This window comes from Streptopelia decaocto (genome assembly GCF_964273445.1).
Source record: "Streptopelia decaocto genome assembly, chromosome: 16".
Lineage (NCBI taxonomy): Eukaryota > Metazoa > Chordata > Aves > Columbiformes > Columbidae > Streptopelia > Streptopelia decaocto.
In genome coordinates this window covers 245,168-260,814 of record NC_138671.1, presented here as the reverse complement: position 1 = coordinate 260,814, position 15,647 = coordinate 245,168, and the positions used below count along the sequence as shown (strand labels likewise).

The window sequence follows — 15,647 nt, the reverse complement described above, 5'->3', positions numbered from 1 at the left end:
TTAGTTCAGACGTGTGGCAGGATTCCCGTTGCTGTGGTCGCTTCAGGACACCTGTACCCTGTCTGTACCTGTCCACGCGCGGCTGTTGGCGTCTTCAGCGCGTCGCCGCGCCGGGAGCTCCCGCCGTGCGAGGCCGCGCGGCTGCGCCGTGCGCCACGGCCCTGCAGCTCGGCGCCCGCAGCCGCGGAGCGCCAGGCAGCCCCGTTCTCTGAGGGGCTCACGGAGCGTTAGCCAGCGCGCCCTTCTGCACCTCTAGAGCAAATATCTCACATCTTCCCGTTTAAAAAACCCACTTGCTCACAAATTCTAAGCCAAGGACAGATGTTACAGAACAGCCAAAACCGACTGACCTCATGTGTTTTGCCTCTGCCGTAGGTGGTGTTGAGAGTCCATTTTCCAGATCGTCATGTTCTACAGGGGTTCTTCCGCCCTAGTGAGACTGGTAAGAGCGATTTCCGCTTTAGTCTGCGCAGCTGCAGCGCATCATTGACGAGGTGCGTGACGAAAGAGGGCGGCTCTGGGCACATCTTTCTGCTGTCCAGGGAAGTAATGCTGCTCAGAAAAAGCAGCAGGAGCGGGTTACACCATCCTCATAGGGCCCCTGGGCTGGATGAGAAAAGTCTGGGGTAATTCACTTGGGTAAGGGGAGTTTATTTCCAGCACTACTTGATGGAGACACTCACGCTACTCGATGTCAAAATACTGTGCTCAGGAGTGTCCAAATGGTGTGTTACTGAGATGAGTTTGGACACTTCTCTGTGTTAGAGATAAAAGGTTTTGGGAAGGAACAACCGCCACCACTTCCCCTCATCCAAAACAAGCCAAAAACGCAGGAAGAAGAAAAAGAAGCTTTACCTACTATAATGAGAACAACGGAACAAACCTTTCCGCCTCTGTCAGTTCACAAACGGCGGTCGGACCATGCACCAGGTGGCTCTTAATGGAGATCCTCTTCCTCTCCACTGGCAGTGCTGGTTACCCGCACTTTTATTTTTTGGTACTTCTGTATGGAGCAAGAACTAATACCTGGTTACCAAAGTCCCACCTGGCTGGTCTCTGCAAATCTTGCAGCTGCTGTTGGATTTCCTAGGGAGAACTTCACTGGCATCCTTAGATCTTGCTGAGTGCCCAGCATGTCCGAGTGTTGCTAGTTGTGGCTTTTTTCCTCCAAGAGATTTGCGATAGTAAGTGTTCTTTGAGGAAAGGGCAATCTGCAAACGTTGTATAGGGCAGTTCTGCTATTACAGGCTAGCTTTTTTTGCCCAGCATTTGAATAAACAAAGGTAATTCAGCAAACCTTTCTCTCCTTTTTTCACAGTTGGCATTTTGAGAGACTTTGTAAGAGCCCACCTTGCCGATGCCGACTTGCCGTTCTACTTGTGTGAGTGTGCTGTTGGTAATATTTGACCTTATTTTACACAGTCTGTTCCTAGCTGTGGTGCATATGGGATCTTGTGATGCCGTGAGGGATGACCTGGGGAGGAATTCCTTCCCTAAATACAGCCCCGGAGTGCACGGGGGTGTAAGCTGCTCGCTTACCCGCATTGTGCTTCTGCCTCATCAGAAGGCTGCGTGGGCAGGGTGAGCATCTCGCTCTTCAGAGAGCGGTGATCCCTCCCATACCTGCTGTACTTGTTGTTTTTGTTGCTGGGTGGTCCTGTTTTGTAACTTGTTTTTTAACTTCAGTTATTGCACCTCCCAGAGTCATCCTGAACAACGAGAGTTTGACACTCTTTGAGGTAAGGACTCGTGTGCCCTGTGCTTCTGTGCCTTGCTGCTCCCCTTCACCTGCCGTATGCTTTAGCTACTTTTAAAATAAACTGCATGATGTTGTGATCGCGGTCGGCTTCTTCTTAGCCAGGACTCATGGACCCAGGTGCTTTGGAGCACAAGCTCTTCACCAGAAGAGGTCCACCTTGTGCAACAATACGCGCTGGCACGTTGTGGCAGGGTTGGGGGGTTCGCATTGTTTCATACATACACTCAGTGCTTTACAGACTCTGAGCTGTATTTAACCTTAAAACATGATTACAAGAGCTGAGCTGGTGTGAGTTTGCTGTATCTGTTGTGGACCAGTATAGCAGGAGGTGTGACACTGGATTCGGGCAGGTAACTCTCTCCCGTTTCTGCAGCAGGAGCTAGAGGCCGTATGAGACAAGGATCTGACTTCTTTGGCAGTCACTACGTGAGAATGCACTTTGAGCCAGCTTGTACATTGGGGAATATGGACTCTGTGTAACTTTTCTCAAAGGCTGAAATTTAGTTTTTCAAACCCAGATTCCCGGAGGTGTTTTGCAAATGTCAAAGTGGTCTTGAAGTCTCCGGCCAGAGGCTCTTGGCTGTGTAAACCACACGCGTGTTGAGAGACGGACCAAGCGAATTTGCCCGTGACTTCGCCCCGCGTTTGGCGCGCTGTCCGTCGGAGCTGGGTGGGCGTCGGCAGAGCCACCGCTCAGCGTGGCTTGTGGGGTGAAGGGCTGAGCAGACTGCCCCGAGAGTTCTCCTTCGATGCCCCTGGGGGAACAGGGCGGTGGGACAGCGAGAGGGATGGAGGAGGGGAACTTCAGGTGAATTAGGTGGGGATTAGCACGTCTCTGATGGTGTTTGTAATGGAGCTTTCCAAATTCCACAACTTCCTGACCCGGCCGTGCGGAAGAGATACGCGTGCAGCTGCTTTTAAACAGTTCAGGGAAGCAAAGCGTGGATCTCTGTGCTCACAGCGGGAAGTCTTTCCCCTCCCCGATACCCCATCAGGAACTGTCTGCTGAAAGTCGAAGTTTTGGGGGTGGGTTTGTTGGTGCTGGAGCTCCTTGTGTTGTCGCCATGCGTGTGACAGGTTTCGCTTCCTCAGGAGTCCTGGAGCCCTGGGGGTCGCAGCCGTTTGCTGCTGCGGTTCAGGAATTGCCGTGCTCCGTTTCTGCCGGGCCCGGCGCGCCCGGCCATCTGGTGCCGAGGCGCCACGTCACCCTGAGCGGGGAGAACAGCGCCCTCTCCTCCCAAAGCCATTTTGTATGTTTTAATGAATAATGAAAATACCGGTGGAAAGCGCTTTGTGTCTTTGTGCCAGGAGCTGTTGCCATCTGGGCATGAAGGCAGTTCTCCCAGCTTCCTGCGACTCGTGCCATGTCGCCCACATCTGCCACCCAAAACACTGTCGCAAGGCACACATGGTGATCATGATGGGAAATGCAAAGGACAAATCTTGTCTTCAGATTTCTGAGAAATCCCACAGAGGGGAAGCTGGCTATAGTTGTGTTGGTAATGATGTATTTGGAAAACATTCAGAGGAACAGCAGATAATAAAAAATGTTCTGCACTAGTTAGCGTTTGTGAGGCGAGGGAAGCAGCCGCAGCGCCGCGCGGGCCGGTCTGCCGTGGCACACGCGCTCCTCTCGGCCTCGGTCTGTGCTCTGTGGTGCTAAGCTGTCACGTCTGAGCGCATCCCTCACCTCGAGCTCCTTCACGCACGTTGTCTAACGCGCTCTTTGGAAAGCTGTTTTCATCACTCTGAAGCGTGGTCTCTGCAGCTTCGGCAGCAGAGGTCTCCTGCAGAAAATGGGTGGGTTTCTGTCTTTCTCTGAGATTTGGCTGGGATGTGCTCCCAGATTTCCTGTCTCAGCCTTTGTGTCCCTGCGAAATGTACTGCCTTCTTTTCAGTGTCTCTGTACGAAGTGATATTCTTCCCCACCCCATATGCTACATTTTCCTCTAGAATCTCACGGGCTTCAGGTTTTGGCACTGTTTATTTTCTGTTTAAGATGGGCTGTCATGGCAGGAATGATTGTGTGTTTGTAAACGTTTTATTTGGATAAAGCATCAAGCAGGAAGAAAACAATTCCTGCTGAGAGCTCGTGATGCTGCTCTGGTTGCCCATGCTCCTCCTCGCTGGGCTGGTGCCGATCCCTGGCCAGGGCAGGGTTTGGGTGGCGCTTGTTCCCGTGACCGGGGCGCATCCCTTTCCCTCTCTCACGTTGCCCGCAGCCGGGGGCGTCCGGTGCTGCCGTATCTTCTGCTTGGCGGGCGTCCCTGTGCTCGGGTCCGAGCGCTCGGCCGGGCCGAAGGGGCGTTTTCCTCTGGGAAGAACCAGGTGCGGGGGTCGCTCTGGCTGCTCGGAACAGGAGCTGCCGTGTTGTGTCGGCCCTGCTGGATTTTTCTCGTTATCAGTCTGTTCGCGCTCTCATACACATCCGAGCCGGAGATAACGGACAAAATCTAGGTAGGCTGCAGGTGCTTCGTGCACCTCTGGAGTGTTCGTTATTCGGGAATAAAGTGACTCTCAGAGGAAGCGAAGGCAATCACAAGGAAGATTGCACTGAAATCTAATTATTTCAGTGATAACTGTGAGCTATAGCTGAAATTCTGTGAGTCTTAGATTTCTCCCTTTTGAACATGAGATTTTGTGAATTACCTTGTTCTGTAAAGGCTTTTCAGTTTTTTTTTAAGTGGTTTATTCTCTTTTTGCTCTCAAGGACTTCCTAGATTCTTGTTCCCCAAATGCTGTGCCTAAACTCCTGAGAAACAGAGAATGAGAGCTGAGAAAACCAGAGAGTGAAGGAGTAGAGGGTTGGCTTCTGGCTCTGCACAGTGCATTCTTGGTTTTCTAGGGTGCCTCGTGTCTTCTCAAAGTACATGACACTGTCCGTCTAAACGAAGCGGACTGCCGTTACTTTTAAATAGGACTGTGGCAGAGAAGCATCCAATTATTTATTCCCTTCAGTTTGGTCATAGACTACTTAATTGCTTTCTGTTTTCTCTTTTGAGAAGTGCCTTGGTACACAGGGAATTCCAGCAGCATCCTCCAAGAACATGGGTGTTCTCGTGATGAACTTCAAAAGGATTTTGTGGAAACTTGTGGTCTCTGCTGAGTGGGTCAGAGGCAGAGCCCAAGCACGGTGCTCCGGACACTGACCACTGCCAGTCCGGCTCTTTCAGGCCTCGCTCCGTGGTTCCTGGTGGCACCACAACCCTGGGCGAGGGCGGGCGGTGCAGCCGCTGCCCCTGGGGCGCGACCGGGAGCCGATGGCCTGGGGCCGCTTGCCCTGCGGAAAGCGCGTGGGGCCTGAGCCAGTAACACAGCACATCTGAGCACAGAAGTGTTTATCAATGACTGAAACCTGTGCTGGAGCCAGCAACAGGAGCCGCTGCAGATGGCAGAGTACCATCTTACCGACACTTCTTCTTCCCCCTCTCACTCCATTCAAGCTGATAAGATTGGAACCACGTTCATTAAATGCGATGGCTCACAATGAAGGGAGAACCTTTATGCTGCAAGCAAAATGGGGAAAAACAAAACGACTAACATTGTCAACTTGTTTGCCAAGGTACCTGGGCTGAAAGAACTGTCTGAAGTGAACTCTCCCAAAATGTGTGTATTTACAGTAAAGTGAGCACACAGACTGGCGGCAACATGGAGGTTTTGGAACCCGTGAAGACTTCAAGGCATCGCTTTGGGCTTTTTTTGTTGTTGCTGTTTTTGCTGGCTGCCTTATCCTCGTGCCCCTTGAAGTGTTTTATAATGTTCTGCTCTGCAGAGCTGATCAGCTGCAGAGTTCCCTCTTGTAGGACTTGGCTTTGGATTCCTTATAGCTCTGGTTGCTTGTTGTGTTTTTCCAGGCTAGCTGAGCTTTCCAAAGTTGCTCTTTAGCTTATTTCTCCTCCCCGAAACAGGCACTGGCGTGGGGCGTATCTGGGCTGTGGTAGTGGAAAAAGTCATTGATTGCTGAGTTAATGCTAGGAAAGAGTTAGCAGAAGGTGAGAGTTCCAGACACTGGAAAAGTCTGGGCAGCCCTCATCTGTCTGCAGAGGAGCTGAAGGGGTACACAGGCTTCCACATAAATATTTGTATCTTCTGATCAGGTCTCAGGGTGCACGCGTGTTTCCTCTGGCCCGTACCGCGGGGCAGGAGTCCAGAGGAGCTGTTTGTTCCTCCTTTGCCTTTGGTTCTGTTTCCATGTCCAGCTTGTTACTGGCAGTTTGGGCAGTGCCTCTGGCACGCTGGTTCAGGGAGGCCGACTGCGAACTGAGCAGCGTGAAGCGTTCTCTGCTTTTGGCAATAGAATTAGTGCCATTTCAGAAAAAATTACTTCATCAGAGTCAGTCTGTCGGAGGTCTTTCCAGTGGCGGGCCTTGTGGTTATTCCACTCACTAGCAAAGAAAATTGCAATTAACGGTGAAAATCATTCAGCCCAGAGGATGGCACTCCCCGTTCTGTATGAAGCCGTAGCCTTAGGTACCTGTTCAGGATTCTCTCGTCTGACTGGAGTTGGTGGCGCTTTCACCACACAGGCCGCCCGCGTTCGGTGCCCGCGCTCGGTGCCCGCGCTCGGTGCCCACACAGGCCGCCCACGCTCGGTGCCCGCGCTCGGTGCCCACGCAGGCCGCCCGCGCTCGGTGCCCACACTCGGTCCCCACGCAGGCCGCCCGCGCTCGGTGCCCGCGCTCGGTCCCCACGCAGGCCGCCCGCGCTCGGTGCCCACACTCGGTCCCCACGCAGGCCGCCCACACTTGGTCCCCACGCAGGCCGCCCACGCTCGGTGCCCGCGCTCGGTCCCCACGCAGGCCGCCCGCGCTCGGTGCCCACACTCGGTGCCCACGCAGGCCGCCCACGCTCGGTGCCCACGCTCGGTCCCCACGCAGGCCGCCCGCGTTCGGTGCCCACGCTCGGTGCCCACGCAGGCCGCCCGCGCTCGGTGCCCACACTCGGTGCCCACGCAGGCCGCCCGCGCTCGGTGCCCGCGCTCGGTCCCCACACAGGCCGCCCGCGCTCGGTGCCCACACTCGGTCCCCACACAGGCCGCCCACGCTCGGTGCCCACACTCGGTGCCCACGCAGGCCGCCCGCGCTCGGTGCCCGCGCTCGGTCCCCACGCAGGCCGCCCGCGCTCGGTGCCCACACTCGGTCCCCACACAGGCCGCCCACGCTCGGTGCCCACACTCGGTCCCCACGCAGGCCGCCCGCGCTCGGTGCCCACACTCGGTCCCCACGCAGGCCGCCCGCGCTCGGTGCCCACGCTGGGTGAGGCGGGCCCGGTGGGACCGGCCTGTGTGGCTGAGCTGGGGGGAAATCCTGCCAAAAACGTGCCCTCTGCTGCCAGCTTCAGAGGCCGGATCCTTCTGATCGCAGCCCAGCGGCTCAATGAATGCTCTTCATACCTGGCTTCCTGCTCAAAACAGTGCTTCCACATCTTATCTTTGCCTTATGAATTCGAAAGGTCCCCTGCTCCGGCGGGACCAGACCCGCAGGCTGCGGAATATTCGTCTGCTGGGGCAGTTGCCATCCACATTGAGCTGCTTTGTTCTCAGGTTATAAACATGAGCCACTTGGTCGGTTTGCCCCTTTCTCCGTGACGGTAGTGTTTATTTCTGTTTCAGCAATGCTTTGCAGCCTTGCCGGGGAAGCTTTTGATCCACTGGCTTTCCGGCTGAATTTTCCAAGAGCTGGTTTATATGTTTGGGGTGTGTGTACTGTGCAGTATTTCATACTGGTGGCTTGGGTTTCTCCTTCCACACTCATGTTCCTTTGAAGTGCTTTTTTTCGTATTTGTCTTTTAACATCAAACTACCAGCAGACCTGTGGCACTCTAATCTTTTCAGATCATGTAACGGAAAGAATGCTTCTCATTCTGGCAGCTGCGCGTTCCCCGTAGACAGCAGCGGCTGCCGGCTCTGCAAGCGTCGCCCCGTCAGAGAGCAGGACAACCGTGCTAAGAATGTACGGATTTTGCAGTACTCTGTTCTAGGGTTTTTTGAATGTGTGTGTCTGGAGAGACCCAGTGAAGAAGGAGGTATCGGGATGCTATTTGGGGAGAGTTCTGCCTGAAATATTTTCTGTGCTCTAGAGAGCAAGTTACTAAAACATGCAGTAAGACAAAGCAGAGGTGTTTCTCTTGTGTATCACAGCTGGACTCACAGGGGACTGTTGTTCCAGGTAGACGTGTTTGCCGCGGGTGCGGCGGCCCAGCCCCGCGCGCCGGTGCCCCCGTCACAAACCGCGGCTCCGCGCGGGGACGGGACCCGCGGCTCCGCAGCCGCGCGGCCGCAGGCTGGATGTGGCTTCATGAGTAGCAGGCTGCTCTTCGCCTGTCAGGAACCAAAAGCGTTCATTTGAGCTTCGGCAACTGTAGCTAAGTAAATTGGCAAAGCTGTGTTATTTAGATCTTTTAAAACCTGAGGGGTGTTTGTTTGCAGCAACAGTCCTTACGTGGGGAGGGCAGCAAGCAGCACGTTGGCTCCCTCCGTTCCTCGCCTCATCGGTGACTTTCCGACCCCTTCGGAAGAAAGTTGTCCGGTGCTGAAGGCCTTGGGTGGGACTCTGGAGACTTACACACCCAGTTCTCATTGCTGCTGCTGTTCTCCTCTGTGACCTTCGATAAGTTAATTAATCGCTTTAGGTCTCTGTTTTTCACCTATACAAAAAACAACCAACCAACCACACACAAAAAACCCCCAAGTGTCATACTTGCTTACATTTTTATTTATATTGCACGTTGCTGCTCATTATATATATATACACATATATAAAATTGCACAATGGAACAGCATTTTCAATGAGATTCCTAGGTGCTGTTGCAATAAAAACAATCTAACTGTATCTTGTAAATACGCCTTGCGCAGTGTGACTTTAACATTGTAATTTGACAGATTAATAGCATCTATTTTCCCAGTCAGAATGGCGTTTGTATCTTTGGCTGGAAATCCAAGCAGCAAGGAAGATAAACGCTGGATATTTGAGTATAGCAGCTCACTGGTGACTCATTCATGTTGTAGTAATTCTTTGCATAAAGCTGAATAGAGTTCTTGAATATTTGTTTCAAACAGCCTGTGGTCCTTCTGGTCGATCTGACAGGCTCAGTGTGACCCTGAGAGGTTTCTAAGTCTGTTTTAATACACAGGATATTCAATAAGAATTCTATGCAGTGCGGTTAAGAACTGCAGAGTTGTTCTTTTAGAGAAAATGATACATGCATTAGAAAAACTGCAAACGAGGAAATACCAGCTGACTTGAGAATGTAGGTTTCAGGTGATGGTCTGCCCAGTGTTCGATCCTTGCATTCTTAGCACTGATAGACAATAATAAAGGCTCCAGCTTTGGGTTTGTATGTTTTCCTGGGCTGCAGCTATTAAAGCCTTCTCATCTTTATGCCAAGACATTCCTTGGCCAGTGGTATCATTCCACTGGCTCTTTTTTCATGTGACATTGGTGCCGGTTTAAATACTTTGGTGTTACAAAAGCTCTCAGGCAGCTGATGTGCTGCCAGTGTCCGGGGAGAACCCCGGGGCGGCGGGGCCGCTGCCTCCCGCGCCCGGCGCTCGGCGGGTGCTGGGCTGCGGTGCCGCTGCCTCCCGGCGCTCGGCGGGTGCTGGGCTGCGGTGCTGCTGCCTCCCGGCGCTCAGCGGGTGCTGGGCTGCGGTGCCGCTGCCTCCCGGCGCTCAGCGGGTGCTGGGCTGCGGTGCCGCTGCCTCCGGCGCTCAGCGGGTGCTGGGCTGCGGTGCCGCTGCCTCCCGGCGCTCGGTGGGTGCTGGGCTGCGGTGCCGCTGCCTCCCGGTGCTCAGCGGGTGCTGGGCTGCGGTGCCGCTGCCTCCCGGCGCTCGGTGGGTGCTGGGCTGCGGTGCCGCTGCCTCCCGGCGCTCAGCGGGTGCTGGGCTGCGGTGCCGCTGCCTCCGGCGCTCGGTGGGTGCTGGGCTGCGGTGCCGCTGCCTCCGGCGCTCGGTGGGTGCTGGGCTGCGGTGCCGCTGCCTCCGGCGCTCGGTGGGTGCTGGGCTGCGGTGCCGCTGCCTCCGGCGCTCGGTGGGTGCTGGGCTGCGGTGCCGCTGCCTCCGGCGCTCAGCGGGTGCTGGGCTGCGGTGCCGCTGCCTCCCGGTGCTCAGCGGGTGCTGGGCTGCGGTGCCGCTGCCTCCGGCGCTCAGCGGGTGCTGGGCTGCGGTGCCGCTGCCTCCCGCGCCCGGCGCTCAGCGGGTGCTGGGCTGCGGTGCCGCTGCCTCCCGGCGCTCAGCGGGTGCTGGGCTGCGGTGCCGCTGCCTCCCGGTGCTCAGCGGGTGCTGGGCTGCGGTGCCGCGGCCCCGCGCAGGGGGAGCCGGGCAGAGGCCGCACGGGTGAGCCCGTAGTCTGAGCTGGGGAAGCAGAGCTCTCTGGGTGTGAATTTGGCCGGAGGGGACTGTGTTGGCTGGCCCCAAGGGCCGCGGATGGGGCTGTGAGCAGGGGGTGCGTTCTGTGTCCCATGAGCTGCTCTCTAGTTCCTGCAAGTTTCTTTCAGTTAAAAGATTTGGAACTGAAACATTTGGACTGATGTTTTGCCAGCAGTGGGAGATGGTTGTGGAGGCTGATCCCGGAGCTTAGAACTAGGGTTATTTGTGTGCCTGTGAGTCCGTGGGTAGAGGTTCGTCCTGGGGACAGTCTGTGTGTCTGTCTAGCTCTCGGGCTGTGTCTCTGCTCTCTTTTCCCTTTGTGCCTCACAGGCCCTGCCATGAATTTTCTGTGACCCCTTGGGGCCGTTCCCACCCGAGGCTTTGATGTGTGTGCCCAGAGCCTGATTGACAAGGAAGTTCTGGTGGCGGCAGCGGGAAACGAAAAGGGCAGGGCTTTGAACTAAAGGGCTTTGAGCTCGAGATGCTGTGCTTACTTATCTCCTGCAGAATGTTAATTATTTACCAAGATAATTGGTCGGGAGAGGAAAAAAAGAGAGGGGAGGTTATTAAAAAATTCCAACACTAACACACTACAAAAACCTCATTTTCCAACTTGCAGCTGGCATGAAAAGGATGTTGTGTGTAAAAGGGCTCGAGTGTATGTGTGTTGGGGGGTGGCTTTTTAAGGCACCCATTTCGTAAATAGAGGAATCCCTTCAGACGAATGCAGCGGAAACATCAAAGCTCCTGCAAGAGTTTTCTCTGGGGTTTCTAAACCGTGTCTGGTACTTTTTAATTAAAAAAGTTTATGGAGAGCCGTCTTTGTGACTGGAGCAGGCAATCTTAGGCCCTGTTGATTGAGGAATGAAATGTGAAAAGACATAATAAATAATGAATTCTGCTAAAATGTCAGTTTGAGGACCACTTGAGCAGGAGGTGAGACTTGGAGCACATTGATTGATGTGTCGCGCTTCAGTCTGATAGGATGGTTTCCTACAGCCTTTGGATTAATGTCAAAAAATCTGTGGTACCACATGCTAATTTGAAGTTTGTAGTCAGGAGGACAGGTGAAGCGGTTTGGTTTTGTGGGTCTCTGTACTGGCAGCAATGCGCCGAGCCCCCGGTGGAGCGCGGGGCTGCCGCGGCGTCAGGCCGGCGCGTTGCAGGAACGCGAGTGAAATAGACTTGCCCAAGCTACGGGGACAGAGAGCACAAGTGGCAGGTTATCAGCGCTTGTCTCCGTCTGGAGCAGAACAGATTGTAGGATTTCGCTGCGTCTTGCTCCGAGTGCTCTGTGCTCTGCACAAACGGGGCCTTCTCTGAGTTACGGCCGGTTTGGTGACCTCAGCTCAGACTCCGTCAGTTTACCTGTAGCTGTCTAACCTGTCTCTAATGTTCACGGTGAACTGTGAAAGCATCTATAATACAATCAGTGATCTCTTCTTTTCCCTTTTGCCGCAGGCTAAACTCTTTCCAACTGCTGTCGTTCATTTCGGGTCTGAGCAGTGCAGGGGTGAGTGGAATTTCCTCTCTTCTTCAGCAGACTGTGTAGCCCCTATAGTAGACCCAGAAGAATTGCATCCTTTTGTTCAGAGTTCTTCTGACAAAAGATGAGCCGTCCTTGAGAAAGCTGGTCAGTGTTCACATTCCGAGCGGCCGAAGCTCTTGAGAGGCAGCTTGGTGAGGTGCCTGGGCACGGTGGAGGCACGGCCTTTCTCAGGACATCGGCTTGGCTCTGGAGTACGAGTTGTGTACTATGGGGGCAAGAATGATAGAAAAATGACTCTGTAGAAGTAAACTTGATTGTTCAAAACATTAACTGGACAAATTACTAAGAAACACTTTTACAGACCTGTTGTAGTGGACTGGCTGGAGATGGGAGAACAGATCTCAGTCTTTGCTTCTCCAACACCTCCAGTTTGTGCTTAGAGTCTCTGATTCTCCCAAAGATTAAAGCATGCTCTGGCTTCCCAGAAAGGTTTCTGAGATGCAGTGAGGACTGAGAGATAATGTCAAAATCTCGGGGTCTGAGTGATGGAATAGAGCACCTTGAGTTGTGAAAGAAGCAGTGAGAGTCTAGAAGTGTCCTTGGTCGGTGGGAGGTGGTGCAGAGGCGCTGGCTGAGCCCGGCGCTGGCTGCTTCTGGGTGCCTCATGTCTCTGTGTTACCAGACAAATGTTTGGGTTTCATTTTTAAACAGATTGTTACCTGAAATCGGACCTGCTGAGCTCTGCAGTTTCCCCTTCTGCGGCTGATTTATTAGCAGCCAGGTATGTTGGGACTGAATAGAGTTGCAAAGGGATATTTCAGAGATGGGCAGCATGAAATGAGCCCATCTTAATACAAAGAAATGTGTTCTGAAGATACTAGGCTTCATTTGCTGCTTCATTTGACTTCACAGCCTTGCGAGTCCTTCTTTGCAAAGTGGGATTTCAGTGACTAATCAAATAAATCCTAGAGCTTTTATCATAAAAAGAAGAGCCTTTTCAATCTGACTTAAAAAGTTTAAAGATGGTGGTGGTCCAAGGGGCTGTTATGCAAAAGTGAAACTTAATTCTACTTGCTTACTTTCTTCCTCAGATGTTTGTCCACATCGCTAGTTCCTTCTGCCTCGCCATGTGTGGAATCAACAGTTCCGTCCCTGTCTGGACCAGAACTGGGAGGAGACGGACGGACAGACGAGGGGGCGGAGCCAGCCGGCGCGTGCGCAGCTCCCCGCGTGCCCAGGAGGGTCCCTGGGAAGGTGCCCAAGTGGCTGAAGCTGCCGGGTGAGCAGGGGGAGGCGCAGGCAGGGCCCGTGTCGCCTGCTGAGCCTCATCGTTGTTCTTCTTTGCTGGTATAGCCTGTCATAGTACTTTCCTTTCTCTGGATTTTTTTGAGTTGGGCTTTCTGTTTCTAATCTTCACTGTGAAACAGGGGTGGTTTTCCATGGTTGAGATTGCAAACAAGTTTCCGTTATTAATTTTTTCTTGGTTTATCCTGATCGGAAAACTGCAACCTTGTTTTTAGTCTCCGAACCAATAGCTCCTGTGTACTTTGGTATGAGAATTTATACAAAATAAGTAGCTAGAAGAATGGTTCTCGAGTTAAACAATTGACAATATTCACTTCTTGATGCAGTGGCAAAGAAAACAGGAGGGGAGGGGAGAAAAAAAAGTTCAATCAACCCCCTTAACAACCATAAAACTAGGAAGAACGATATGGAATTCCCTGGCTAACAATGCCAGCGTTACCTTCCTGCATGCTGATGTGATTGTTCGGTTCTGGAGATGCTGTGGGGCCGTCGGCCGCAGCCGGCGCGGCGGGGCGGGAGCTGATGGCTGCAGCGCCGGGAGCAGCGGCCGGTGCGTCCTCTGCTCTGGTTTGGGCTGCTCCTGGGATACCGACGCAGTTCATTTCCAGTGTGCTGGAAGCATTCCACTTAAGTATAGAACTTCCTTTCCTAAGTAAAGATGATCTGGATGAAGTAGGAAATAACATCTTGCCTAACTGTGCAGGTTACCCACTAACAGCTGGTATGAAAGCTTAATAACATGCTCTAACGTGCACCTTGTTATAATAATGTGTAGGATGAAGTTCCCGCTCCAGAAGTCGGGGTGTTTTCACCGTTCCTCTCCCCCAGGAGTGCTCTTAGACCTACGCAACCGAGCACAGCAGTGTGGAGATCCCTCCGCAGCCACGTCTGCGGGTGGGAAGCGGTGCCCTGCGCCTTACAGGGTTCAGAGTTTTAATCCTCTTGTGTTTATTTTCCAGGTGGGAAGAGATGAACCATTCTGGGCCGCTGGGTCAGCGAGCAGTCGGCTGCGCCTCTTTCCTGATTAACCTATGCAGAACGTGTAAGAAAGCGTTGGTGGCCCTGGAGAGATCTTATCTGTAGGAACGTTAGGTATAAATAGAAAATTGCTGTTTCACACGCCAGTTTCACCTTTTGGAGGAGTGTAAGGCCTGTTTGTGGTCTTCATGTCTACAGAAGCAAGGTCAGAGGTAAAATTCAGGGTTTCTTGCATGGAAATAATGAATAGAGAATTAAGGGGGAAATAATCCATATGTGCTTTCTGTGAAGGACTTTTGTTTCTATACCTATTTTTAAATTCAGTTCTTCCCTTCGGAGATAACTTGAGTCTGGCTGCCTGAATTCTCGCAGCAAGATACAATCTGATTCAGTTTTACCAATAGTTCAGTGCTGCATAGAACAAGACTTCTCTCTGCTTTTTGCTGACAGGGCTTAGTGCTGCGGATAATTCTGGGCATAGATGGCTGGAAAGTAAGCGAAGAAGAGCTCCTAAGGTCACTTAAACAGTTCAAATAGGCTTTTCCCGTGAACCTTTTGGTTTGCTGCACTTGTATCGTTTTCAGTTGCTGGAATCTTCTTAGCAAAGAACATGGTTATCTATTAATGGATGCATATGGAGTTTGTTTCTGCCCCAAGCTCTGTGTTTTAATTTCGCTACATATAATTAACATCAGTAGTTACAGTGAGGAAGAGACATGCAGGAAAAGCATTTCTTCACAGGGACTTGCATGGTCCGACGCTCCTGCAGCCCGGTCGCTGTTCTCCGTGCGCTCTTAGTGCAGGAGGGAGCACTGGCCCAGGTCTTGGCCTCCTGCAGGTGTGTGGGATGAATATTGTTGGTGACAGTTGCACTGATGCTGGAGACGAACTCCCTAGTGCCACAGTAGCCACTGTATTTTATCTGAAGTCTTCTCCGCAGTTAGTGATTCCTACTGGACAGCTGGGGTTCCATGCTACGGTAAAAACATGGTTTCCATTTTCCCTGTGTAGACAGTTGTTCCCTGAACTACGTGTGCATCTGCTCAATTTGTGGATGTAATAAAGCAGAGTGGCCATAGGAGGCCTTTTTGTCGGTCTCTTTGATAACGTGTTTCTTCCCCCAGCGCCCGGTTTCCCTGTCCGTTCGCGGGGACCTGCTCCCTTTCAGTGGCTCTGTCACACTCTGTCACACTCTGTCACACTCTGTCACACTCTGTCACACTCTGTCACACTTTCACGCCTCGTTCCCTTCCTCCCCTTTTTTTTTTTTTCTCAACAGAGCAAAACGGAGCTTTGTACCATCTGAATGAACTTCAAAGTGGCCAGAAAGGGCACCCGGGGTTCCTGGCACTTGTCATTGTCTCCCAGCCTGGCCAACATTTCCCTTCAGGTCTAATTACTTCCAAATGCTCCCAGATGCTTTGAAGAAACTCAGAGGGAGGGGGAGGCATGAAAGAAAGGTGGAAGAGGAAAAAGGAGACTCAAAGTGGAGGGAGCAAAATGCTTTAGCAAGTGTTGATTGATTTCTTATAGAACGCCCAAACATAAACAGGGAATGCGTGTGGCCACTGGGGAACGCAGCAGCACGGCGAACAGCTGCTGCTCTGAGCCGCTCCTGCGCAGAGCGGGCCCTTCTGGCACTGCCAGGCCTAGAGCCCACTACAGTGGAACAAACCCACTAACATCATGTTTAAAGTTTATTGCTTCAGTGGATGGAGCGTGGGCTGAGCCTGCACTGCGTAGGCCTGTCT

General features: G+C 52.9%; 1 protein-coding gene across 4 annotated transcripts in view; it reads left to right on the top strand.

Annotated features, from left to right (window-relative positions):
- Positions 1 to 14,977, top strand: part of ASPSCR1 (ASPSCR1 tether for SLC2A4, UBX domain containing) — a 35,996-nt gene extending 21,019 nt beyond the window's left edge. For all 4 annotated transcript variants that reach the window (XM_082066890.1, XM_082066887.1, XM_082066888.1 and 1 more), the window contains exons 10-16: positions 376 to 442; positions 1,319 to 1,381; positions 1,687 to 1,739; positions 11,586 to 11,637; positions 12,325 to 12,394; positions 12,705 to 12,892; positions 13,878 to 14,977. In XM_082066890.1, the coding sequence (XP_081923016.1) occupies positions 376 to 442; positions 1,319 to 1,381; positions 1,687 to 1,739; positions 11,586 to 11,637; positions 12,325 to 12,394; positions 12,705 to 12,892; positions 13,878 to 13,891 (507 nt within the window). In that variant the 3' untranslated portion in view covers positions 13,892 to 14,977. The remainder of the gene's footprint in view (positions 1 to 375; positions 443 to 1,318; positions 1,382 to 1,686; positions 1,740 to 11,585; positions 11,638 to 12,324; positions 12,395 to 12,704; positions 12,893 to 13,877) is intronic.
- Positions 14,978 to 15,647: the final 670 nt, after the last annotated feature.